The sequence below is a fragment of the Dermacentor albipictus genome, chromosome 2, assembly GCF_038994185.2.
Source record: "Dermacentor albipictus isolate Rhodes 1998 colony chromosome 2, USDA_Dalb.pri_finalv2, whole genome shotgun sequence".
In the NCBI taxonomy this organism is placed as follows: domain Eukaryota; kingdom Metazoa; phylum Arthropoda; class Arachnida; order Ixodida; family Ixodidae; genus Dermacentor; species Dermacentor albipictus.
Window position 1 is genome coordinate 114,048,171 of NC_091822.1, and position 27,905 is coordinate 114,076,075.

The 27,905-nt window shown below is 47.3% G+C and overlaps 2 protein-coding genes across 2 annotated transcripts in view; one reads left to right on the top strand and one right to left on the bottom strand.

Moving 5' to 3' along the window:
• The window catches only part of LOC135910991 (calphotin-like), a 103,445-nt gene that overhangs the window by 13,986 nt on the left and 61,554 nt on the right, over nucleotides 1–27,905 (top strand). The gene's annotated exons all lie outside the window — the stretch shown is intronic.
• Nucleotides 1,386–27,902, bottom strand: LOC135910928 (ice-structuring glycoprotein-like). The gene is made up of 6 exons (XM_070533304.1): nucleotides 27,827–27,902; nucleotides 25,798–27,040; nucleotides 24,778–24,875; nucleotides 21,676–22,143; nucleotides 2,589–3,888; nucleotides 1,386–2,497 (listed from the first exon to the last, which is right to left on the bottom strand). Coding segments are annotated over exons 1-6 (3,156 nt in total). The 5' UTR covers nucleotides 27,872–27,902; the 3' UTR covers nucleotides 1,386–2,495.

Below are 27,905 nucleotides of genomic sequence, written 5' to 3' on the forward strand. Positions count from 1 at the left end.
TTGCAAAAGCAGAAGCAGATTAGTATGCTTTTAAAAATGGCTACCTTCAATTGTGCAGTTGCAACACGCCTCCAAAGGAAAGTAAGTTAAAAGGATCATGAATGAAAAGCGTTTATAATTGATCCGAGGGGCCTGACTATCCTCGCATAGCTAAGCTGATTGATCATATATTCAAACGCAAACTGATAACGGTCGCTTTTAGTTTTGGCTGACCGCGATTCTTCACTTCGAAAGTGCTGCAGAACATGCTATATTTACTTTTCGTGTTTATTTACTATAAATGACGGTGAACATGAAACTCGAGTCTATTAGAAAGAACGCATTGGCGACATTTGGTAGGTTGGAGTGACTGTGGTCGTTACCGAAGATTTTTTGATAGGCGTATATTATATGTGAAGATACACGGTACTTCAACTGATTCATCGAAAATTCCGAAACTGATACACATCTTTGCCAGTTGATCATGGTAACAATAAAAGACACCTGAAGAGTATCTTGAGGCACTCTCTAAGATGCATGCATCTTCGAAAATGCCCAGACCTGCGAGGTGGCGGCTTTTCAGGCTAAAGACCTTGAACTCGAGATTATATACGCTGCATATTTAAAGTGCTGCTTCCGACAAATATTTTCATTTTCCATTCACAAGCCTTTATGTCGGGCGGACCATTCTTATACCTAAAGATACATAAAAAGAACAATAATAAATTAAGCAGTATAATAATATTTCTTTACAGAAATGACAAGCCTCCTTTTACGGTAAGAGAAAGGTATCTGGGTTGGTAAGGCCAAAAGACAAAGAAACGAAATAGAGCTAGTGATAGCCATCCGCATTTGGCCTTTCCGCGAATTGTGACATCCGTGCAGCGACGACGCTGCCCGGAGGTTCCCTGCAATGACTCGTGAAGACGCCATGAACACTCGCAGCGTTGGTATAAATCTATGGTTAACTGTTTATCATTAAAAGATTACATAGCGTCATGACCAAAGTGACAACTATGCAGCACAAATAAATAACATGTCAAGCGCCAAAATGCCGGGAATGCGAGAAACAAAATATCAAATTCATCACGCACACCAACGGGATCACATGGATTATTCCAGAAGACATTCAAAAAGAATGTAGTTTGAGCCCCAGTTTTAACTTTACATCAGAAAATTGTTCTTGAAGAAACCAGTTTCTTGCTGTTCAAAGGCCTGTGATGCCTGTGTTTCCCCATCGTTAATTACCTCTAAAGGCACCTACATGTTTGACCTAAGTTTTTCTCTGGCCAACGTCGACATAAATCGGAGGTTTGTCCAAGCATGACCGCATCTCGGCGACCAACTGAACAGGGTTTGCAGAAAAATACGCAATACAGATGAACGTAGCTGCTTCAATGATCATTTCTTTATTAAGACATCCATCTTTTAATCTAGCCCTCACCAACATTCCTACTCCGACCCTCACCTCATCCTCACGTCTATCCTGGTAGCTGAGAGAAGGTTGGGGTGAGGACACCCTAAGGACAGTGCCCACATTTGGGTGAATCTGGCACATAGCTGAACTTTAATCCAAAAGGATTTAAGGGAAGGAGGTCCCCGGGATTGATGAACACCTCCTCAATATTAGAAATTTAGGCTCACTAACACCTTTATTTGAAAAACATGGGAACCATTGGACGTCAAAAGAATGAGGCTGACTGTGTTCACGTGAAGGCAGCTAACTGTACACTCGGCGCTCAGATTCTGTCTGCTTGAAGGCACGTTGGGCCTGGCACTGCTGACAGAGGTCTGATTGTGTAAGCTAAGCTTGCTTGTTTAAGTAATCACCCACAAGTGAAAGAACTTGCACAGTATGCTCAATTGAATTTTCTATATTGGCAGTATTTGTCCAAAAATACAATGTCAAGTTAGCAGGCGGAAACTCTTCATGGACACATAAAAAAGGTACTAAAACTTCTCACAAATATTGTGGACCTCTTTTTGACATTTATTCATATTTAATGATATAACTACAAGTAAGAAGTAGAAGCTGCACAGTGCAGTCATCATTACAGCGTCTGACGTTACGCAATCTATGTAAAAAAACACGAACGTTATAACTGAGGAAACAGCAGCATTGCGCGCCCATAGACGTCACAGTAGCACTATGTTTGATGCCGCAAATCAAATTCAGTCTTAGTTATATCTTTCCGCTATTTGTTGCATTCTTTCCCAAGAAGAACGCCGTAGATAACTGGTAAAAGCAGATAGCTATGTGTAATGAGGGAAGAACGCATCACAACGAGGGGCAACTCAATGGTCCTTGTTCTGATGCCGATAGCAATCATTATCACCTACATGCACCTTTATCGTTGTACCTGCTGCAAGATCATGGCTACTGTCACCACCACATTCTTTACAATTGAAACATTTATTGTGAAAGACTATTTAACAATATGCACAAATGGGTCTAAGCACAGCATGGTCTTGATTTTCTTTTTCTGTGCTCCATCTCCTCTGAAGAGTAGAATTAACTCTGCAATGAGAAAAGAGCACACATGATGCATTAGTTCGCGGCCTAATAAAACACACAATCTGCCTTTTAGAAAATGCTCTAATGTACTTACACTTCTTCTTGCGGACGAGGGTGTTGTAGTCAAAGGGAGTGCCAAGACCATAGCCATAGCTCAGGCCGTACACACCGAAGCCGTGGCCGAGACCATAGTGACCAGCACCGTAGCCTAGGCTTCCAACACCGTAGCCGTAGACTGGGGTGGCGTGGTAGGCAGCGAAGGTTGGGATAGTGTGGGCGACAGTGGCGACAGCTGGGGCATGGTGAACGGTGGTAGTAGCAACAGCTGGGGTGGCATGAACGGTAGCGAAAGCTGGCGCAGCCGCATAGGTGGCGACTGGGGCAGCGTGGGCGACGGTTGCCACAGCAGGAGCGGCAGCCACAACTGGGGTAGACTGGAACACTTTGGTTACAGCTGGAGCAGACTGGAAGGTGGTGACGCGGGACACGGCGGGTGCAGCAGCCACGGTAGCTACAGCTGGGGCAGCGGCGACAACTGGGGCGCTCTGGTAGACCTTGGTCACAGCTGGGGCGGCCTGGTAGGCGACACGGGAGACAGCTGGGGCAGCAACGACTGGAGACGACTGGAAGACCTTGGTCACAGCTGGGGCAGCCTGGTAGGCGACACGGGAGGCAGCTGGAGCAGCAACGACTGGAGAAGACTGGAAGACCTTGGTAACAGCTGGGGCAGACTGGTAGGTGACGCGGGACACAGCGGGGGCAGCAGCGACGACTGGGGCGCTCTGGTATACCTTAGTGACAGCTGGTGCCGCCTGGTAGGTGACGTGAGAGACAGCTGGAGCAGCAGCGATGACTGATGCGCTCTGGTAGACCTTAGTCACAGCTGGGGCGGCCTGGTAGGTGACGCGGGACACAGCTGGAGCAGCGGCAACGACTGGAGTTGACTGGTAAGCGGTGAAGCGGGACACGGCTGGAGCAGCGGCCACGGTCGCGACAGCTGGGGCGGCGGCGACAACTGGGGCGGACTGGTAGGTGGTCACGCGGGACACCGCTGGAGCAGCAGCGACGGTGGCGACTGGAGCTGCGGCGTAGGTAGCGACAGCTGGCGCAGCGTGGACAGCAGTGACAGCTGGGGCAGCGTGAACAGTGGCCACGGCTGGAGCAGCATGGTAGGCGGACACGGCTCTAGAGAAAGCTGGGCTAGCGACAGCGTAGCCGGTGGCTGGTCCATAGGTAAGGCCGTGGCCGACACCGAAGCCGGTGAGGCCGGAGTAGCCAATTCCGTGGCTGAGACCGTAGCTAGTTAGGCCGACACCATGGCCGAGATTGTAGCCACCGTGGAGGAATCCAGCAAGGGCGCTGGAGGCTAGGGCCAGGATGACGACGACACGGAACTGTAATAGTGGATATTACGTAATTGATTATTTTCTGTAATCTTTCTATGAATAGTTCGGCTGGTATTAGTTTAATAGCCATAGTTTCAGAGCAATGAAAAGCTGTATGATTTTTTTCCGCAGCACCCAATTTTCAATTTCCACTGATCTACTTTTATCCTTTGTGTGCAGCTACAATTATTATAGAAAAGGTTTTGTTCGCACGCTATGGAGAATCACAATTTACGAGCAGGACTTTGCACGTTCACCGAGTAGCTGTAAATTGTGACGAAATATTCAGATACATTTATTTAGTTTTATTATGCGAATGCCATATTACGGTGTGTTTTTTTCTAAAACGAGAAAGATAATTGAGTGTTGGGTTAAATTTTCCTCTTGATGTTGCTAATGCACGGTGTTGTAAGAAATTTTAGTAAAGTCCGCACTGCGTTACACAAATTTTATATCTACACGAATGTAATAAAAGAAACCTTATTTTCAAGTCCGTTGGAGTGGCTAAGGGGCATGAGTTGTCTGAAGAACGTTTTTTAGTTCATGTTTTCGCAGACATAGGAGCGAATAAGCCGGAATTGTGATAAACACTGAAATAGCTAAAGAAATATATAGCCTTCCGTACATTTATGCGCATCCTGTCACGTGCGGCTTGCTATATTGAAGCTAAAACTGGATATGATTGGCGGCTACATGATATGAGTGCGTTTTAATCACTACAGATGTAAAGCACCAAGCAAATTAGGCTTACCATGGCTGTGGCAGTAGGACCTTTGAAAAGAGAAGGACTGCTGATGCTTCCTCGTGTCCGAGTCGCTTATATAGTCACTGTGAGAAGAGTGAAATCGAGAGAGAACGAACGCTGAGTTAGTGAGGAGAGATAATGCAAACAAGTGTCACTTTTATCCATTATTTCATTCTTAGCTCGGTGAATACTTAGAATCGGAGATCCGGTTATGCACAGGCCGTTCTATGCAGCAGGAAGAATGCGGTGCACCGTTTTTTTTTAGGTATTCTATTTTGCTATTTTTAGGAGTGCTTTTCGATGATCAGAGATGCTGCGCCTCCAGCTTTGAAGCTGAGTAATCTGTTACTTAGGACTCCCGTACGCAAACGCGATTGAGCAAGAAACCCATGCGGAAGGGGAAGGAGTAGGGAACTTGGCGTTTATCACGGCGAGTGTGAGAGGGCTCATATGCGGCAACTTGCCCGGCACGAGTAATTTGTATGGGGCAACGTCGCGGCCCCCAGGCATCATCGATTGTGTGAAAAATGAGATGCAACAACAGCTTTCCGCATTGCGTTCAGGTTTTTGAAATATTTGCTTCTTCCCTTGAATTTAAATGGGTTCGTGCCTTTTATCAGGCTATTGACGAAAGGATACCGATAGCTGCTATAGTGTAATTTGCTACACCACTTTCTGGGCTTCATGGCGTGAGCAGCCGCTATCAAGAAACTACAAATCACTGAAGGGATGCTGCTTAAATGTACACATAGCGATATCACACTGCAGTTTTCAGACAGAAGTTGAGCGCTCCAAAGCGTTCTTTTCGTATGTGTGGTATATGGACGCGAACGACTTATTTGAAGGTTGGAGTGCCTCCTGGAAGTGTAAGCGTATCTATTTTGAATATTACCTGCTATAAACTTTATTACTTTGAGGAATATATCCCAAAGAATAGGAGAGCAATACTTTATACACGAGCAATCGCGTTGAAACAACTGCGGAAGAAAGATTTGTTTGGATGAAAAAAAAATTATAATTTCTAGTTTTTTGAAAATTTCTTCTCATATTCAATAAATTAAACACCGCATTTCATTTCTCAGACATTACTCATTGAGTGCCCTATACTTCACCGAGGTAGCTTGATAGCGCTTGCGAAACTGAGTAATTTGGGCATGAGTGCACACCTTGGTGCAGAATTCTATGCGGGAATTGAAAGGCCGAAACTATAAATTAAATAAATTTTGTTATAGCTTGTGCAATGCCGCGTTCTTGATAGAATAATTATGCCTGATTATTAATGCTAGATCATTGGCTATTGTCTTCTTTTATTAAGCAGTATCCGCAGATGTCTAACGAAACCTTTCGTTAACGTGCGTTTTCGATATAGGTGATAGGAAATGCTGCATAGCTAGATTCATTTGATACAGGATCCCCAGCAATTTAACGGCGCAAATTTGCAAAGAGAGGCAAGTAGCATGCTCTATCTTGAATTCGATAATCGAAGTTTTATTTTAAACATGACATAGGCCACGCATGACAAGTAACAGGCTTGGTGCGGAAACAAGCCACAGGAAATAAGCGCGCTTACTGTCCTGCTGAATCCGCATAACTCGATTCACTTTTATTCGTCGCTACAGAAATATTGAAGTTTGGTTACGCACAACAAATGGGCTGTGATCTGATTTTCGAATGGGTTCCTTCGCACGTCAGAATCGATGGTAATGAACAAGCTGATCACCTCGCCAAAGAGGCACACTCTCATATGGCGGCCTATACCAACTTCGTCTGCCTGTTCGACACGGCACGCCAACTAATATTGCATGCAGTCAGAAATAAATACCCTGACAATCGCGTCGCCGCCGGCATTTTACCCCGGCCGCTACCAAAACTCGGACTCTCACGGGCCGACAGGGCCCTATTATTCCGTCTCGGCATTGGCTGTTTCAAAACTGCGGAGCGGATCGCTCGACATTCAGGCACTGTCAGTTCTGTCTGCCGGAATTGCACTGCTGGAGTTGATGAAACACTCTCACACAGCCTAATCGACCTAATCGACTGCGCGGCTTGCAGCTCAGCTCGAGAAAGACTAATCGCCTCTTACCGACGCCTAGGACTCCCCACAGCCCGTCCTGATGATTTTCTTTTTCCTATGGGTCTTTCATGCTTACTCAAAAGACCATTTGCTGCTCTAATTGAGTTCTTGGAATCCTCTAACCTTTATACGCTGCTATAAGCCCCGTTTGACGCTTCTTTTTCTTTATTTTCACGGCCTTAAGCTCGACCTCCTCCTCCCTTATTTTTCTTCACTCTTTTCTTCCCCTTACCCCTTCCCCGAACAGTACTGTTGAGGGGACCTCCTAAGAGAGATGCAATTGCGGTGCTGAACTTTTTTTTTCCTTTCCGTATTCAAAGTCACTTCGTAGTAGTAGCTACAGAAACTGTGCAACAGTTAGCTGTGATTTTCTGCACTCTGACATTCACTTAGATATTAGTCTTGTACGATGGGTGTCCTGACTATTAGGTTCTAACTGATGAGCTTATGTATATAGCAGAATCCTCGTTTTGAATACACTTGTGTTCTTCTGACTATCATATGTCTTGCAATACTCAGGCTCGGGTAAAACGCGCTGTGACCGGATGCTTCGTCTCAGTCAATGCTAGCTCCTGCAGTAGCGTAAGAGCTAGGGCGCTATTCAGCAAAATGCAAAGTCGCGGCTTCATTTCCAGGCGGCGGCGGCCGCATGCGAATGGAAGCAAAGAATGCAAAAAAAAAACGCTCGTGTACATAATTTGTGCGCGCTTCGAAGCATTCTCCTCGCAATAGATTTGTAGTTTACCCTCCAAGTCTCAATCACAAACTTCGGAATGCTAAACCCGAGAACTCTATTTATATTTATTTGCAGCTGTGAAGGAAGCAATCAAATATCTAAATCTTGCTAACGCGCTTCGTGAATCATGCCAACAATCTAGGTTCTGGCCCAATTGATGGCCGTGTATTGTACTATCTTCGGGATTGGCTCACGTGTGGGGAGTGTGTAACGCCTGCTTTCCTTCCACCGCCACTCCGCCAGTCAGCCCGGTATTGTGCCCGCTTCGGGGTCGGCTCACGTATGAGGAGTGTGTAAAGCCTGTTTCACTTCCGCCGCGGGTCGTCCCGGAATTTGCAGATTCGAGAACGGCTCACGTGTGGGGAGTGTGTAACGCCTGCTTCCCTTCCGCTGCGGGTCGTCTTGGTATTTGCCAGATTCAGGAACGGCTCACGGGTGGGGAGTGTGTAACGCCTGCTTTCCTTCCACCGCCAGTCAGCCCGGTATTATGCCCGCTTCGGGGTCGGCTCACTTATGAGGAGTGTGTAACGCCTGCTTCACTTCCGCGCAGGTCGCCCCGGTATTTGCCACATTCGGGAACGGCTCACGTGTGCGGAGCGTGTAACGCCTGCTGTCCTTCCACCACCGGTCGGCCTGGTACTGTGCCCGCTTCGGGGTCGGCTCACGTATGAGGAGTCTGTAACGCCTCCTTCACTTGCGCCACGGGTCATCCCGGTATTTGCCAGATCAGGGAAAGGCTCACGTGTGGGAAATGTGTAACGCCTGCTTTCCTTCCGCCGCCGGTCGGCCCGGTATTGTGCTGTCTTAGGAATCGCCTCACCTATCATCATCATCATCATGGCTACGGCCACTGCAGGGGCGAAAGCCGCTTCCATACTTCTCCAACCACCCAGGTCATGTGCTAATTTTGGCCATGTTGTCCGTGCAAACTTCTTAATCTCATCCGTCCACCTAACTTTCTGCCACCCCCTGCTACGCTTCCCTTCTCATGGAATCCAGTCCGTAACCCTTAATGACCGTCGGCTTTCTTCCCTTCTCGTTACATGTCCTGCCCATGCTCATTTCTTTTTCTTGATTTCAACTAAGGTGTAATTAACTCGCGTTTGTTCGTTCACCCAATCTGCTCTCTTTTATTCCTTAGCGTTGCGCCCACCATTCTTCTTTCTATAGCTCGTTGCGTCACCCTCAATTTAAGTAGATCCCTTTTTGTAAGCCTCCAGATTGCTGCCCCGTAGGTGAGTACTGGTAAGACAAAGCAGTTATTCGCCTTTCTCTTGCGGGATAATGGCAAACTGCTGTTCATGATCTGAGAATGTCTGCCAAACGTACCCCAGCCCACTGTTATTCTTCTGATTATTTCAGTCTCATGATCCGGATTCGTGGTCACCACCTGCCCTAAGTAGACGTATTCCCTTACCACTTCCAGTGCATCGATACCTATCGTAAACTTCTGTTCTCTTCCGAGGCTGTTAAACATTACTTTAGTTTTCTGCAGATTAATTTTTAGACACACCCTTCTGCTTTGCCTGCCCAGGTTAGTGAGCATGCATTGCAATTGGTCCCCTGAGTTACTAAGCAAGGCAATATCGTCAGCGAATCGCAAGTTACTAAGGTGTTCTCCATAAGTGAGAAGGAAGATGATTAACCGAGGTGTCTTATATTTTTTTCTTAGTCATATCATAAGCAGCCAACAAACACTGACACCATGGAAAACGTACGGGAGATTACTTGTGCCTAATAAATTAAATAAAGGAACGATAAATTAATGGAAATAAAAGTGGATTTCAAAGTGGAAGTGAAAGTGGAAATGAAGTTGTTTTTTCATCCACTTTCGTTTCCATTAATTTGTCGTTTCTTTATTTCATTTATTAAGCACAAGTAATTTCCCCTATGTTGTGCTTGGTGTCAGTGTTTGTTGGCTTCTTATGATATGAATAATGAAAAAAATTGGTCCCTCGGTTAACCCCCTTCCTCCTCGTTTATAACATAACGAGGATCTCGAATGCGGCAACATTGATGCCTTCAGGTAGCATGTGTGGGTTTATTGATCAGTCGCCTTCACCTAAAAAGATCACGTTCTCGTGACGCCTGCGGCAGAAAGGACGTTCCACGTCTGCCGCCAAGGTCTGTGAGTGGTGGCGCTGGCTAACCATCCCAAGGTTCTACTAAGAAACATAAATACCCAAGAAAGCGGATGGGAAAACGGCGCTGCGGTAGCTCAATTGGTGGAGCATCGCACGCGAAAGCCGAAGGTTGTTAGTTCGGTCGCCACCTGCGGCAAGTTGTTTTTTTATCCACTTTATTTTCCATTATTTATCGTTTTTTTATTTCATTTATAAACACAAGTAATTTCCCCTATGTTGTCCTTGGTGTCAGTGTTTGTTGGCTTCTTATTTATGACAAATAAAAACAACGGGCTCCTCGGTTAATCATTTTCCTTCTGGTTTATTACAAAACGAGGGTCTTGAATCCGGCAACCTTGATGCGTTCAGGTAGCATCTGTGGGTTTATTGACCAGTCGCCGTCACCCAAAAAAGATTACGTTCTCATGACGCCTGCTGCAGAAAGGACGTTCCACGTCCGCCGCCAAGGTCTGCGAGTGCTGGCGCTGGCTAACACTTCCACCTATATACCTATAGGAACTTATATACCCAAGAAAGTGTATGAGGAAACGGCGCTGCGGTAGCTTAATTGGTAGAGCGTCGCACGCGAAAGGCGAAGGTTGTGGGTTCGGTCCCCACCTGCGGCAATTTGTTTTTCACCAACTTTCATTTCCATTTTTCTATCATTTCATTATTTTATTTATTAAGCGCAAGTATTTTCCTCTATGTTATCCTTGGTGTGAGGGTTTGTTGGCTTATTGAAGTATGACTAATAAGGTATTCTCCATTAACTCTTATCCCCGATTCTTCCCAATCCAGGTCTTTGAATACGTCCTGTAAACACGCTGTGAATAGCATTGTAGAGATCGTATCTCCCTGCCTGACGCCTTTATTTATTGAACTTTTGCTACTTTCTTTATGGAAAGCTATGGTGGCTGTGGAGCCACTATAGACATCCTTAAGTATTTTTATATACGGCTCGTCTACACCCTGATCCCGTAATGCCTGCATGACTGCGGAGGTTTCGACTGAATTAAACGTTTTCTCGTAATGAATGAAAGCTATATACAACGGTTGCTTATATACCGCACATTTCTGTATCACCTGATTGATAGTGTCAATATGGCCCCTTTTGTGTATCCTTTACGAAATCCTGCCTGCTCCTTTCATTGACAGAATCCTAAGGTGTTCTTGATTCTATTTGCTATTACCTTAGTAAATACCTTTTAGACAATGGACAGTAAGCTGATCGGTCTATAACATTTCAAGTTTTTCGTGTCCCCTTTCTTATGGATCAAGATTATGTTGGCGTTCATCCAAGATTCCGGTACGTTCGAGGCCAGAGGCATTGTGTATATGGAGTGTGTGTTTTTCTCGAACAACCACCCTTCAAGAAATATGCTGTTACGTGATCCTCCCCAGCTGCCTTGCTCCTTTGTGTAGCTCCCAAGGCTTTCTTTACCTCTTCCGACGTTACTTGTGGGATGTCGAATCCCTCTAGACTACTCCCTCTTCCATTATCGTCCTGGGTGCCACTAGTACTGTATAAATCTCTAAAGAACTCCTCAGCCACTTCAACTATCATATCCATATTAGTAATGACATCGCCGGCTTTGTCTCCTAACGCATACACCTGATTCTTGCCTATTTCTAGTTTCGGTGGGACCTTTCGACAATAGCCTTTAGACAATAAATTGCTAAAGATTGTCGTAAATGCGGCATGTCGGGAATTCTCGACGTAACATAGCCAAAGCGGGAATGTAGAAATAGACTGTATCGTGATGCTGGCTGGTGGTGACGGCAGTAATTGAACAGAATTAGACAGAACTACCATTATAAAAACTGCCAAACAAGCGTTATTACACATCACATGGCTTGAAGCACAATGGCGGCGAGGAAGTGGATGGGCAAAATTTGTATACAGCAGCGGTGGCCGTGTGACCACCATGAGCGTAATAAGTGCGATAAAACATCCTTCTAATGTGTAGAACCTGTTTTTCCGGCTTCTAACTCTGCTGCGGAGCATCTGTGCTACAATGACGTGAATTCTAATCGTAAGGCGTACAGAATGTGCGCGAAGTCTGTAAAGAAATATATGAAAATCTATGTAAATCTATGTAAATCTATGAAATCTATGAAATCTATGAAATCTATGAAATTTTGTGACAAGACGGGAACCCGTCTGGTCACGAAAATTCATGGCGGAAAATTTCGAGTGCCGACCAGTCATCGAAAAGAAAAAGGAAAAAAGGCGCTTTGGCCCCATTACGGGAGCCTTGCTGTCAAATAAATATATGTTAAGATTAACGGGTTTGGGCGCACAGTGGAAAATTTAGCATGGGCAACCTAATTACAATAGCAATTCGCTTCACGGAACATTTTCTTTTCGTATTTGAAGAAGCTTGCGCTACGTACAAAGTTTAGGCAGGAGGGGTTCATCATCATCATCATCATCATCATCAACGACATCATCATCATTGAAAACACTAGCAATATCATCATCACGAGTCTATTTTGTTTATGTCTGCGGCAGCACGAAATCCTCTACCAGCACTCTCACAACCCTACTGTCTTGCTCTAGCTGTCGCCATGTCATGCCTGCATTTTTGTTACTGTCTTCACACTGCTTAAGTCTGTTGTCTCTGCTGTCCTTCATTCTACTTCCCCTCATTTGGCACCCATTGTGTCACTCATGTAGAGCACCGGTTGTCTGCCTTACGCACGGCACTTCTGCGCAGCTTCCTCTTTATGTAAACTGTAGTATATAGCCTACGCTGCTTTAGCCTATAATACCCATCGCAATGTTTCTGTCTCTTAACGCTACGCTTAACATTTCTGGCTAGATCACTCGCTGAGCAGTCCTAAAACTATTCTGAAACCTTTTTTAACCTCCAAATATTTGCCCCATATCTTAGCACCGGAAGAAATCAATGGCGGTACACTTTTCGTTTTAACGATAGCGGTAAGCTAATGGTTATGATTGGTTATTATTATGATTATGGTTTGTTTGTGGCTGCCCAAAGCCAATTTGAAGCGCGCTCCAGCCCGGCCGTGGTGTGTTGCATGAAATGCAACCCATTTTATTCTTCTGTATTATGATCAGCGTCCCTTTTGAATAATTTATATAGGCGAGCGTACTCTTGCACATCTAGAGGCTGGCTGCTGATGATGAATTCCTCTTCTCTTACCACGAAAAACACGGGGAAGGTAGGAGTTGGAAGTTCAAGATGATGAACAAATAATCCACTTGTCGAAACGTTGGCTCCTGCCTTCAACTTTTTCTCGTTTGGCTCATCGCCTTCCCTTACCGCCGACGAGCAACGCCGATTTCGCCGACGAGCAACGTCGTGACGCCTGCATCAGAGCACTCATCGACCGTTTTGAACACTCTCCGGCCGACGCCACTCTACGCCTCTTCGTGCTCCGCGACGGTACTCTGTACCGTCGTAACCTTCTGCCGGACGGCTCTGAGTTCCTACTTGCCATACCTAAACACCTCCGCTGAACCGTTCTAGAAGAGCTCCACGACGCACCAACGGCAGGACACCTCGGCGTATCTCGAACCTAAGACCATGTACGTCACCGTTCTTTCTGGCCGGGCCTTGCCCGTTCCGTACGACCTTACGTCACCGGTTGTGAACTTTGCCAATGACGCAAGAAGCCTTCCCAACCAACTGCTGGTTACCTGCAGCCGCTCGACATCCCTGCCGAGCCCTTCCATCGTGTCGGCTTAGACCTTCTCAGCCTATTTCCGGAATCTACATCAGGAAACAACTGGGTTGCCGTCGCGGCGGACTACGTTACCCGCTACGCCGTAACCCGCGCTCTTCCGACCAGTTGCGCAACTGATGTTGCGGACTTCCTCCTGCATGATATCATTTTGATTAATGGTGCTTCGCGTCAATCGCTAACAGACCGTGGCCGTACGTTCTTTGCCAAAGTCATTGACGACATCATGCGTGCCTGCTCAATACAGCATAAATTTCCCACCTCCTACCACTCTCAAACGAACGGCCTCACTGAGCGTTTCAACCGCAGCCTTACAGACATGCTATGTAAATACGTTTCAGACGACCACCGTGACGGGGACCAGGCTGTACCTTACATTACATTTGTGCATATCTCTTCCCGTCTCGAAACTGCTGGCTTTTCGCCTTTTTACCTCTTGTATGGCCGTGAACCGATGCTACGACTGGACACTGCTTCAGTCCACCACAGCTTCAACTAGCGCTTATGCCCGTGATGCTATCGCCCATGCTGACCATGCTCGCCAACTTGCGCGCACTCGTCTACAAGTCTCTCAAGGCAAACGAAAGCAACGCTACGACCTTCGTCACCGTGATGTCCATTTTGTACCCGGCACCCTCGTGTTGTTTTGGTCACCATCGCGTAAAGTTGGCATTTGTGAAAAACTGCTTTCCTGCTACACAGGCCCATATCGCGTGCTTCGCCAAGTAACCGATGTCACCTACGAAATCGCTCTAGCCAAGCCCACTACGTCCTCCGCTGTGACAACCAGTGACATTGTCCACGTCGCCCGACTCAAACCCTACAACTCTCCACGCGCCTTGGATATTTAACAGCACCGTGACGGCGCTTTTGCCGCCGGGGGGTAGTATGAGGATATCATGGAGCTATGCTCAAGGGACGAGCGGCCGCGAGAACGACGACGAAGTGGGTCTGTGTCCTTGGCGCGGGCGAGTGTCGGCCTGGTGGTCTGGCTCCAGTGTAAATGGGGGCGCGAGCGTCGCTCCTGTCCGAGCATACGTGCCTTCGCATCGCTCCACAGGAAAGACCCGAATGCCAACTTATTCGACAAGGACCAGTCCTCAGACACGGCTCGGCTCCTCTAGAACATCATCCGAACATTCTGGCCAACTTCTGCTGTGATCGGACCAACGTACTGTGAGTTTCTGTGCTTTTGTCACGGACCTGGCAGGGCGCCCAGCTAGCCCTAACGGGTGGGAGAGTAGACCTACCGTCAAGTACGCCAAAGGCCCACACTCCTGCAGCAGCAATGGCCCCGAAATTCGTCACCGACGCTGATGGATGGACCACTCGAGTATCGAAACATTCCCAAGGTACGCAGCACGTTGCAACGCTCATTTTGCGTCCGCCAACTGGCCTTGTCCTACCTCAGTGGAGCCCACGAACGCTCCACGACGCGCTAAGCGTCTCAGCAGCCCTGACTGCTGCAGAGGCTCGCGCCGCTACAGTAGACATCAAAAAAGAAAAGAACTTGGCCATAATAACCAGTGATGACTCCTCGGCGACAGAAAAGCTCCAACGCATTAACGAAACCACTCTTAATGGCAAAACTTACCGTGTCCACATCTATATCGCTTCGCCCCACAACTCGTGTAGAGGTGTGATCCACAACGCGGAATTGAACACCCCCACCGAAGAATTGATGCGTGAACTCAGAGCCCCAAATTGTGAAATTATTGCGGCTCGTATGATGGGTAAAACAGCCACTGCCATCATAACTTTCAAGGGCTCGCATGTACCTCGCCAGGTCATCTTCGGCGGAGGTATATACCGCTGCGTCCCTCGCCGACCCAAGGCGCAATTTTGCTCAACATGCTTTGCTATAGGACACCGATCAGACGTTTGTCGCGACAATGGAAAACAAAGGTGCAGAACATGTGGAAAGTCTGTCGGAGATCCTGTAGGGGATCATGACTGCAAACCAGGCTGTCCTAATTGTGGCAAGGACCACAAGGCCGATGACCCGACTTGTGAAGTGCGACGAGCCGCTGATAAAGCAGTCAGAGAAGCGGCCTACCTGAAGCGTTTGAAACAACGAAAGGACAACAAGCAAATGAAAACAGTCACCATCGCAAGCCGAAGCCCAAGCACAAAACGCAACTCCGACAACACATCGAGAGACAGAAGTAGCTCCAGAAGCCGTCAGCCGTCCAGGGGCCGCAGCCACTCCAGAGGCAGGAGCCGATCCAGGGGCCGCAGCCGATCTAGGGGACGCGGCCATTCCTGGGGCCGGGACCACTTCGGCGGCCAAAGCCAGTCCGGCAGCAGCGGCCGTTCCGGGAGCGGCGGCCAGTCCGGGGACTTCAACCGGCCCAGAGGTGGCAGCCAGTCTCCGGATCACAACCATTCCCGAGGTCAACAAGACGAGCAACCCGCCAACCAGCGAAACGTGAGTCAGTCACCCGGCACCTTCCCTTCCCCCCCCGCGACCTATGCATATCAAGTTCAAACACGAGCTCAAAAAGTAGCCAAAGATTATAAGAGCGCTCTACTTCAAACCCGCAGACTTAATCAAATGTCAATACTATCGTCACAATCACTAGAGCCTACCGAAGACATGGACATGCAAGCAGAGGCACACGCACCTGAAGCTACACCATTGGGTGATATAGTGCAACCCTTAGTACAGGAAGTAGAACCAGCGTCACTGCAACCGGCAGTGAAAAAGGCAAGATACCACACAACAGCCCTACAACACCTTGAAGCAGATTTTGAACAACTAAGGGACGAAATGAAAGAAATGCAAACCAGTCTAGAGGCCAAGATAGCTCAACAGGTTGCTGCTCAAGTTGAGGAGGCGCTAAAAACATACACTCAACAAATAATGAGCCAAATGCGCTCCCTGTTCAACGAGCTCCTCAGCAGCCAGGCAGAGGCGATGGTTTCTACACAAGTGCAGGCTGCGATGGTCGCATTACCGCGCCAGGAAGAGTGCGAACGACCCAAAGCACGTCGATCTACCAGCGTAACGCGACCCACTCCTTACCCTACAGCGGGCGCCCCGCAATACCATCAGTAGAACAATGGCGACTAATCTGGTGGTGTGGCAGTGGAACTGTAGAGGGATTGCTCGAAAACGGGGCCTTCTCACGCAGTACATTGCCGCTCAAGATCGTCGACCCGACATCCTCCTACTCCAGGAAACTAACCAAACACCTCATCTTGCAGGCTATACGACGTATAGCCATAATTCGACACTGGCCATTCTCATTCGTAAAGATATAGCGGCAGATGTTGTCCACAGCATGGAACAGAGCCTCACTGTACGCGTCTTTCCAACTAAAATTGTCAAGAGCAAGGCACAGCCCCATTTATTCATCACGAATGTTTATAGCCCGCCAAAACAGAAAGTAGACTTCTTCAAGGAGGTTGCGAATCTGCGGCCAACGAAGTATTTTGATCATCTAATAGCAGGCGACTTCAACGCGCCACACACTTCATGGGGATACACAAAAAACTCCTCCAAAGGATCCGCCCTACAATACCATATGCAACAGGCCCAGCTAACTCTCCTTAACGAGGCCGACTCCCCGACGCGGCACGGCAACTCCGTCGAAAGGGATACCACGCCCGATCTCGCCTTCATTAAAGGACGACTGTCAGCGCAATGGGTTAACACGCACGATAATTTAACAAGTGACCACACTGTCATACAGATATTTCTGCAAATCAAAGGATTCCCAAAACGCCAGCGCAAGCATCGCCTCACGGATTGGATTGAGTTCCGCAAGACACATGTAGGAGACTTCCAAAACTTGCACTTGAAAGATTGGGTAGAGATGGTCAGGCAACGAATCCAGTCACACACGAAGGAAATAATAGAGAAGTGGGAGCAACCAAGCACGGACAAGCATCTTCGTCATCTCTGGGAGGCACGACATGCCCTCATTAAGAGATGGAAAAGAAATAAGCTCAATCGAAAACTACGCTCACGCATCAACACGCTCAACGAGCAGATCATCCACTACACTGAACATCTCACTCGTGAGCAGTGGTACGATACGTGCAACAAGCTCAATGACACATTGAATATGAGCTCCACGTGGAATCTCATCCGATCACTCATTGACCCCACCCAGACAAAGACGGAAACGTCCCACAAGATGCGAAAGCTGCTCGAAGCATTTGAGCACACCGACGACCTATTCAACGAGCTTATAACAACACACATTGCGGATCCAGCGCAACCACAGTATGCCGACTACAAAGGCGCAGAGCCAGAAAATGACGGTCTCACCGGCCCAATCACATTAGCGGAACTACAGCGTGCCTTAGCAGAAGCAAAGCCGAATAAAGCGCCAGGACCAGACCAAATTACGACAACACAGCTCCGCAACCTTACAGAAGCCGATCATGCATTCTTACTTCAGCAAATTAACAATGTGTGGGACACGGGCAGCTTGCCAGAAGAGTGGAAGACAGCCAGCATAATTTTCATTCCGAAGCCTGGCAAGCCCCAAGCTATATCCAATCTGCGTCCAATATCGCTAACATCATGCGTGGGTAAGCTAATGGAGCGCATCGTGCTTAACAGACTTTATTTTTTATTTAGGAATACTGTAGCCCTCACTTGAGGGCCATTACAGGAGAGGAAAAGAATAAAAAATTTACATTTCAACATTGACAATACAACATTATACATCATTGTCAAACACAAATTACAGGCAGGATGAACAAATATACACAGAATAATAGTAAGCATGTTCAAGTCTCAATGATCCCGTTGATTGTAATACAAGTCTAATAGACTACAAGATTCGTTAACATTTTGTGCTGCAACAGTGCAATCCGGAAGGCCATTCCATATAGTAATAGACGAAGGAAAGAACGAGTATTCGAAACCAAGGCGTGTTTTATAAGGTTGTACACTAGCACTGTGGTTTAAACGCGCACTGTGTTTTAAAGGGGGGCGTATGTATGTTTCTTTGTGTATTCTTATTTGATTTCTGGTTATCTGGAAAAATAATTTCATTCGTTGTTTTTCTCGTCGTGTTTCTAGCAGTTCCAAGTCACAGCATTTCAACATGTGCGTTACAGAATCGGCTCTCCGATAACGCGAACAAATAAAACGTACCGCGGTTCTCTGAATTTTTTCGAGTTTATCTCGCAAGTAGAGTTGGTGAGGGCTCCAAACTGGGGAGGCGTACTCCAAAACCGGGCGAACAAATGTTTTGTACGCAATGAGCTTCAAATGTGTTGGTGCATGCTGCAACTTTTTTCTCAAGAAGAACAGTTTCCTGTAAGCCCTAGAGCAGACCTCCTCCACTTGGAGGCGCCAGCACAAGTCATGATTAATGATCACCCCTAAGTACCTAAAGCTACGTGCATTCAACAAAGAGTTATCACCAATTTTATAGTCAAAGGAAGGCACAGTTTTCTTTCTTGTTATATGAGCAAACGTCGATTTCGAATAATTTATTTCCATTCCCCATTTTATGCACCAGTCATGTAAACCTTGGAGACACCGATTAATTTTCCTTTGGTCGGTTGTATCTGCCACAGTTGTATAAAGCAAACAATCGTCGGCGAAAAGTTTCATTTTAACAGGTGATTCCAGAACACTTGAAATATCATTGATGTAAATCAAGAATAATAGCGGCCCCAATACCGACCCTTGTGGAACCCCAGACAATACTTCTAGTGGATTAGACATGATGTTTTCAATCCGGACGGATTGTACACGACCTCTCAAATAGGATGCAATCCAGTTCACAATGTCTGGAGCAATACCTGCGTTCTGGATTTTAAAAAGCAATTTACCATGCGGTACCTTATCAAAGGCCTTTGCGAAATCTATGCAGATGACGTCAATTTGTTCGCAGGCATCCAAAGCTAGATAAAAATCATGAACCGTCTCAATGAGTTGCGATATAGTGGATAATCCGCTTCGAAATCCATGTTGTGACGAAAAGAAAAAGTTATTGGCTTCAAGGAAAAGAACGATATGCTTTGCTACTGCATGCTCTATAAGCTTACAAGTCACAGAAGTAGGAGATATGGGACGATAGTTGCTAACTTGATTTCGACTGCCGGATTTAAAAACCGGAATCACAACACCGCTACGCCAATCTTGAGGTAGTGAACTGGTTTCCAAGGATTTTCTAAAGATTATGGTTAACTAGAATGACATCCATTCGGCATATCGCCGTAAAAATTCACTTGGGATCCCGTCTGGCCCGCTTGCTTTCTTGGCATCAAGCGTAAGCAATTGCTGAAATATGCCAGCCTGAGTGATTTCTAGTGGGCGCATTGCGCAGGCGCCCAATTCACTGCGCTCATTGTTTCCTTGCTCTGTTCTCGTCTTCGTAAAGACTGACTGGAAAAATACGTTGAAGCAGTCTGCTATTTGCGTTTTTTCCGTGATCATTTGAGATCCGCTTTTTATCTGGTGTATCTCTTCTTTTTTATCCCTTAAGTGCACCCAAAACTTTTGTGGCGAAGATCTTAGGAACCCAGGAAGCGTTATGTTAAAGTACTTTTCCTTAGATTCCCGTAACGCTAATTTTAGTTGAGCACGCAAATTGGACACCTGGGCTGGGTTTTGTTTATTTTTGTGTAATCGTTTTATTCTGCGTTTTAAGTGTATTATTTCCCGAGTTATCCATGGGCTATGCTGCTTTGTTTTTTTCATGCGGGTAGGAATAAATTTATCTACGCAATGCTTGACGATTCCCTTCAAACGTTGCCACAATTCTTCTACAGATTCACTAGATGACGCAAGTTCAAATTCACTAAATGATAGACTTAAGTTATCTACTATTGTTGTATCGTCTGCCCGCGCGTAGTCTTTTATAAGTTTAAAAGCAGGTAATCGCCGGCGACTGGGTATATCGATTGGTATATCGACAGATATCATTTTGTGGTCCGATATTCCTGGTTCGACTGACACACTATTAGCAGCTATTTTGCAAGATAGGAACACAAGGTCTAACAATGACTTAGAATATAAAGTTTCTCGTGTATTTTCTTCAACAATTTGCCGTAAGTTATGATAAATCATAATTTCCAGTAGTTTTTCAGCACTCGAAACTTCCGCATGTCCAGGCGAGAGAGTTTTCCAGTTTATGTGGGGTAAATTAAAATCTCCAGTCATTATTAGCCTTGTATTATTATTCAACTGGGTGCACAAAAAAGCGTTTAATTCGTCCAGGAACTCAGGCGTGGTAGCAGGGGCCCTGTATATGCCTCCCACTACGAACGCAACACCATTTAATAAGATTTTGCACCACACTGCTTCTGAAAGACTACAGTCTATTCTTTCTGCCCTAACTGATGATTTCACAGCTACAGCTACGCCCCCACCTCTTGAGCCCCTATCCCATCGGAATATTTTATACCCTGGAGGAACAACACAGTCATTGGGAACTAAATTATTCAACCACGTCTCTGTAATAATAACTACGTGTGGATTATGAGAGAGTAATATAGATTCAAGTTCTGTGGTCTTATTTGCAATACTCCGTGCATTCAACAAAAGAAGACGTAGCTATGCGTGCTGCTTAGAATTAGAAGCGCCCTCCGAAGCAGTAGCTGCAGAGAAGCAGTGCAATTTTCGGGCAGCTTGGTCCCTGCTTTGCACTATCTCCCGACGCTGTCCTCGTGCTTCGTCCCAAATGTACCATCTGTCTTTTATTTTCAGTTTTTCATGGATCAGTGAAACCTTCACCCCATTAACTCTTTCCGAAGCGGCACTTTCCCATAACTTCTTTCGAATTTCCACCGTTTCTGGTGCATAGTCATTGCTGACTGAGTAGGCGGATCCCTTCAATTTGTATCAGTTTTTCATCACGTGCTCCTTTTCCTTATAGTCATAGAATCGCATGATAACCGGCCTCCTTTTTCCGTCTTTAATCCTGCCTAGGCGATGCATTCTTTCTATCGTCTTTACCTCGATGCCCAATTTGTCCTGAAATACCTCTTCCATGACTACTTTTTTCAAATCACTGTCTGTTTCAGAGGCACTTTCTTCGACACCGAAAATGAGAATATTGTTGCGTCTGCTCCTGTTTTCGTATTCGACCAGTTTCTTGGCTTGTAACCGCACGGTATCCTCAAGAGAATCTATTCTGGTTTTTATTTCCTGGATACCATCTAGTGCACTGGATAGTTGGTTTATCTTTGCATTCAGTTCGCAAATTTGAGCCTTGATGTCATTCAAACCACTATCAGCCGCAGTCTGGTTATCTAGTATCATCTGCAATAGCTGGGCGGTTGTTGGCCCAGGGTTTTCTTCAATATCACCCGACATTATAAGCAGTAGCAACATCGACCAACAATCGACAACAGTCTGACAAAATCTACGAGGGCACGGCAGAACTAACAGAAAACGGTTGTCGCTACGGAAACATGGAACTTCATATTGAAAACGAACCTGCAAAAGCAGCAGCAGCGGCTTAGACATGCTGTCCACAGGCTGGGTGCCGTGCCCTCTGAAGTGGCCCGTGTCTCGATGGTCCTTTAATACTGTTGGTGCCGATGACGTCACTCCACGAGGCAGGTGATCCACCAATGCGTAGGCAGTGATTCTGTCGGCGAGATGATGTGGCAAGTGTGGCGTCCGGTCGGTATCGCTTGATGAAGCCAGAGCGGAAAAACACGGCAGGACCTGCAAAAGCAGCAGCAGCGGCTTAGACATGCTGTCCACAGGCTGGGTGCCGTGCCCTCTGAAGTGGCCCGTGTCTCGATGGTCCTTTAATACTGTTGGTGCCGATGACGTCACTCCACGAGGCAGGTGATCCACCAATGCGTAGGCAGTGATTCTGTCGGCGAGATCATGTGGCAAGTGTGGCGTCCGGTCGGTATCGCTTGATGAAGCCAGAGCGGAAAAACACGGCAGGACCTGCAAAAGCAGCAGAAGCGGCTTAGACATGCTGTCCACAGGCTGGGTGCCGTGCCCTCTCTTTTTTTTTCGACTTCTTAGTCATCTTGAACAATCACAACACCTACCCCATAATTTGATTGGATACAGACATCACTTATCTACTCAAGACGTTCTGCTGCAGCTACACGAAGAAATCACGAAGGAAACAAGCAGCGCTCAACTTAAAGCTATTCTTGCCATAGACCTCAAGAAAGCTTTTGACTATGTTGACCACGATGCTATGCTGCAAGAGCTCGAAGCTACTGGCTGCGGAACCAAGCTTTATAACTATATTAGGGGCTTCTTACGGAGTCGCACGTACACGCTACGAGTAGGCGACATCATCTCACAACAGTATCCCCATCCGCAGAGAGGTATCCCGCAGGCTTCCGTGATCTCGCCCACACTCTTTAATCTTGCCATGTGCGTAGTCCATAGAGCACTACGAGACATCCCTGACATCAAATATGCGATCTACGCAGATGACATCACCATCTGGATCAGCACGGGTTCGGCAGGGCATATCCAAGAAACTCTCCAACAGGCTATGAACAGGGTGCATGAGTCTGCTCAAACTATTGGCCTTAGATGTGCGCCGGAAAAATCTGAGTTGCTACTGGTCCATCACAAAAGATGGAGACCGCCCACCATACAAATTGTAAACGAAGGCGTGCCGATTTCCCAACCAAAATGTATTAAGATTCTCGGTCTCCATATCCAGAAAGATGGAGGTCCCGCTGCGACGGTGCATCACCTGCTCAGGCAAGGAGAACAGGTGCTGCACATGATGCGTAGGGTCTCCAACCGAGCAAATGGAGTTAAAGAGGCAGATATGCTTCAACTAAGAAACGCACTAATTAGGTCGCGCCTGCGCTATCACCTGCCCTATACCAATCTCCGTCAGCAAGATATCAATCGCCTTGATGCGCTCATCCGCAAGGCGACAAAGCTGGCCATCGGCATCCCGTTTAGTGCCAGCACTAAGCTCCTCCTTGACATCAGTTGCCATAACACGGTGGCGGAACTTATCAGCATTCATCGTCGTCGCCAAGAACTGCGTTTGCAGCGCACGTGTCAAGGCACGCACATCCTCCATAGTATCAGTCATCATCCAGAAGCTGCGCCCCTTCTGAACACGCGCCCACTACCACCGAAACAACGCGAACTTCTAACCATAGCTCCACTGCCACGCCATATGAATCCAGAACGAGGCAAGGAGAGGCGACGACAGCGAGTTGCCTACTTTAAGAGGTACACGGCAAGACACCCTGACGGCATATACTTCTACACTGATGCTAGCGTTGGTGCATGGGGCTCCGCTATAGCAGTCGGGAATAACGACCTGCAAACTGTACATACTGAGTTACTCCCAGAGACAGATCCGACCTTAGCGGAACTGACAGCCATCGCAACCGCGATCAAGCACATGCCCCTTAGTAACTCAGCCTACCCAAGAATCATATTTACCGACTCCATGGCGGCTTGCAGGAAATTGTTGCACAACGATCTCCCGGCCCACATTTCGACATTTATTCAAGAGCACCTTCAGGGTCCTCTGGAAATCATCTGGATACCTGGTCATGACGGACTGCCGGGAAATGAAAGAGCTAATCAGCTCGCCTGCGAGACTTTGAACCAGGCACCCTGCATTCCGCGACCAGCCCAGACGAAAAGGTGGGCTCCCCTGCTTCTGCGGCCATATCAAGAGGCAAGACGCAAGTTCCCCAAGCTCAGCAAAGTGCTCACCCGTGAACAGGGTGTACTGATTCGTCAGGCTCAGACAGAAACACTCCCTACACCAGCGCGAATGCACCTCCTCCGTGGTCTCTTACCTGAAGATCCCCCACCCTGCCGATATTGTGGAGAACACCCGAACACATCCCATATCCTCTGGTCCTGTGGACCACCCCCACCTCCCCTTCCTGCCCCCACAAATCTTTCCCCTAAACCCCATGCCGGGTGGCTGACAGAAGCAGCCAGCGCCGACTACCAACGGTACCTTGCGGCGTTTATCAGTGCTGCACTGAAGAATGCCGCAAGCGAGGCTCTGGACTGAGGGCCTTTCCACCATACCAACCAACATGAAAATAAAGTTTTTCTCTCTCTCTCCAGTGTAAATATCCTGTATATAGCCTCTTTCATCTGCGTTTTTTCACACGTAACAATATATACACATACAAAATACAAAAGGGAGATCGTTAAAATGAATTAGCTCGTTCGTAGAAGCCATGAAATTGTCGTTACCACCGTCGTTGTCTTGGTTCTTTTATCAAACACATGTGCGCGCGCTAACTCTATTTCACTGTACTCGCGTCATCCAAATGAATACTTGCTTTCCACAAACACGTCTGTTAGCCTCGTAACGCTTCGCGGTAATCCAAGCAATGCTGCATGGCAAGCTGCCAGCAAAATTCTTCGCATAAGGTCGATTCGCACAATGCGTGAGATTTGCACAAGTTTTGATCGATATTTTACATTGGCCAACATTGACATACATCGGCACTTTGTACTAGTGTGAGCATGACTGGGAGACCAAATGAAAAAATGTTTGTAGACGAACACGAAATGAAGCAAACGAACCGGCTTGAATCATCAATTCTTTTTTACCCTTACTCTGGCCAATTCGCCATCACTCGGCCTCAGCACACGGCTTCCCCCTCTTATCCTCGCCCTTAGGGAGATTCTGACACCAATCCTGCCCTCATTTTCACCTGCGTTTTGAGGGTGAGGCAAAGCGAAGATGCACACTCCCTGATGAGATTGTCCACATCTGGGCACTGCGTCTACTGACAAGTTGAACATTGATTCCGAGTGATCTAAGACGAAGAGATCCTAGGTAAGCAGGATTCCTCGTTTGAGTGATTACCTGCAAATTCAATCACCTGCACAATTTGGTGAATGACATTTCATATTTTGGCATTATTGGAGCAAAAGTACTGTCTCAAGTTACAAGGCGGCTACTATCGATGTGTGCACCTCTATGAGATACTGAAATTTATGCCAGGAAATGTGCGCTTTCTCTGGACACTTCTTTATCTGTAAATAATACATCTATCAGTAAGAACGAGGTCTACAATGCAGGTATGAGCGCCTGATGTTACACAAGCCATCCAAGTAATAAACACGAATGTTATAGCATAGGAAACAGCAACTTTCACCTCCTTAAAGGTAATGGTCCTACTATGTTTGATATTGTAAAGGGAATTCAGTCACAGTGACGTCTTGACACCATTTCTTGCATTCTTTGCCAAGAGCAGCGCCTATAAATGACTGATGAAAGCAGACAACCTTGCGTAATCAGGGTAGAATATAAATACATCCAGAATACAATGGTCCTCATTCCGACGTTGAAAAGAATCCAATCCAATACATGCGCGTTTTTTGTTGTACCTGTCGAAATGTAATCAGTGCTGCCACCTTTTTTGGCACTTGAAACATTTATTTGAACTATACATTTAAGAATGTGCACAGCTGAGCCCAAGCACAGCATATTCTTCATTTTTGTTTCGGCGCGCCATGTCCTCTGAAGCGTAGAATTATTTCTGCAATGAGAAAAGAGCACACATGACGAATCAGTTTGCAGCCTATTAAAGATCGCACTCTGCTTTCTAGCAAGTACTATAATGTACTTACACTTCTTCCTGCGGACGAGGGCGTTGTAGTCGAAGGGAGTGCCAAGGCCGTAGCCGTAGTTCAGGCCGTACACACCAATGCCATGTTCAAGACCATAGTGACCAGCACCGTAGCCTAGGTTTCCAACACCGTAGCCATAGACTGGGGTGGCGTGGTAGGCAGCGATGGCTGGGGCAGCGTGGGCGACAGTGGCGACAGCTGGGGCGTGGTGAACGGTGGTAGTGGCAACAGCTGGAGCGGAATGAACGGTAGCGAAAGCTGGGGCAGCGGCGTAGGTTGCAACTGGGGCAGCGTGGGCGACGGTTGCCACAGCAGGGGCTGCAGCCACAACTGGGGCAGACTGGAACACTTTGGTGACAGCTGGGGCGGCGTATGTGGCGACAGCAGGAGCAGACTGGAACGTGGTGACGCGGGACACGGCTGGTGCAGCGGCCACGGTGGCAACAGCTGGGGCAGCGGCGACAATGGGAGCGCTCTGGTAGACCTTGTTCACAGCTGGAATAGCCTGGTAGGCGACACGGGAGACAGCGGGGCCAGCAACGACTGGGGAAGACTGGAAGACCTTGCTCACGGCTGGAGCAGACTGGTAGGTGACGCGTGACGCAGCGGGGGCAGCTGCGATGACTTGAGCGCTCTGGTAAGTCTTTGCCGCAGCTGGTGCGGCCTGGTAGGTGACCCGGGAGACAGCTGGGGTGCCAGCAACTTGGGCATTCTGGTAAACCCTAGTCGCAGCTGGGGAGGCCTGGTAGGTCACGCGGGAGACAGCTGGAGCAGCGGCAACGAGTGGGGCGGATTGGTAGGTGGTGAAGCGCGACAGGGCTGGAGCAGCGGCCACGGTTGCGACTGCTGGGGTGGCAGCCACAACTGGGGCAGACTGGTAGGTGGTCACGCGGTTCACAGCTGGGGCAGCGGCAACTGTTGCGACTGGAGCTGCGGCGTAGGTAGCGATAGCTGGCACAGCTTGGACAGCAGTGACAGCTGGGGCAGGATGAAAATTGGTCACAGCTGGAGCAGCGTGGTAGGTGGATATGCCACCAGAAAGAGCTGGGGCTGCTACAGCGTAGCCGGAGGCTGGTCCATAGGCAAGGCCATGACCGACACCGAAACCGGTGAGGCCGGAGTAGCCAATTCCGTGACTGAGGCCATAGCTGGTTAATCCAGCACCGTGGCCGAGATTGTAGCCACTGTGGAGAAATCCAGCAAGCGAGCTGGAGGCCAGGGCCAGGATGACGATGACACCGAACTGTAATAGTGGATAAAACCTAATTGATAAGTTTGTATAATTTTTCTATAAACAGTTCGACTGCTATTATTTGAATAACGCTTTATTGCAGAAGAATGAAGATTTGCCTGAATTTGTTTTCGAGCAGCCGATTTTCATTTTCTAGAATCTTTACTTTCAACTTGTCGGGGCGGCTACCATTATCATAAAAGCGATTTTATTGGCAGGCTATGCGCAGTCACAATTTACGGGCGAGACTTAAGCCATACACCGACTAGCCATAAAGGGAAGTGCGTGTATGTAGTCACGAAATATTTGGCTACAGTTTTTTTGTTTTATTACGGGAATAGTATTTCCTGGTTTACCTTTCTAAAACGGGAGAGATAAGTGAGGGTTTAAATAATGAGTTTATAAAAAGTTCCACTTCAAGTTGCTAATACACGAGGTTGAAAGGCGTTTTACTAAAGTCTGAATTGCTGCACACAGGCATTATATTTACTCGAGTATCAATAAATAATCATTCTATTCAACTGCACATTGGCGCTGAAGAAGTGGCACGAGTTGTTGAAAGAACGTTCTCTTTTGTTAGTGTGGTCCCAGCCATAGGAGCGAATAAAGCCGAAATGTTAGAAATGCATGAACATCTAAATAGCAACGCAGCCTTTCGTACATTCATGCGCATCCTGTCACGTGAGATTTGCTATCTTGAAGCTAAAACTGGATATGGTTGGTGCCTACATGAACTGAGTGAGCTTTAAACACTTCCTACTGACTATGGATGCAGAGCACAAGGCGGATTGGGCTTACCATGGCAGCGGCAGTAATACCTTCGAGAAACCAAGGATTGCTCATGTTTGCTCGTTTCCGAGCCGCTTATATACCCTAT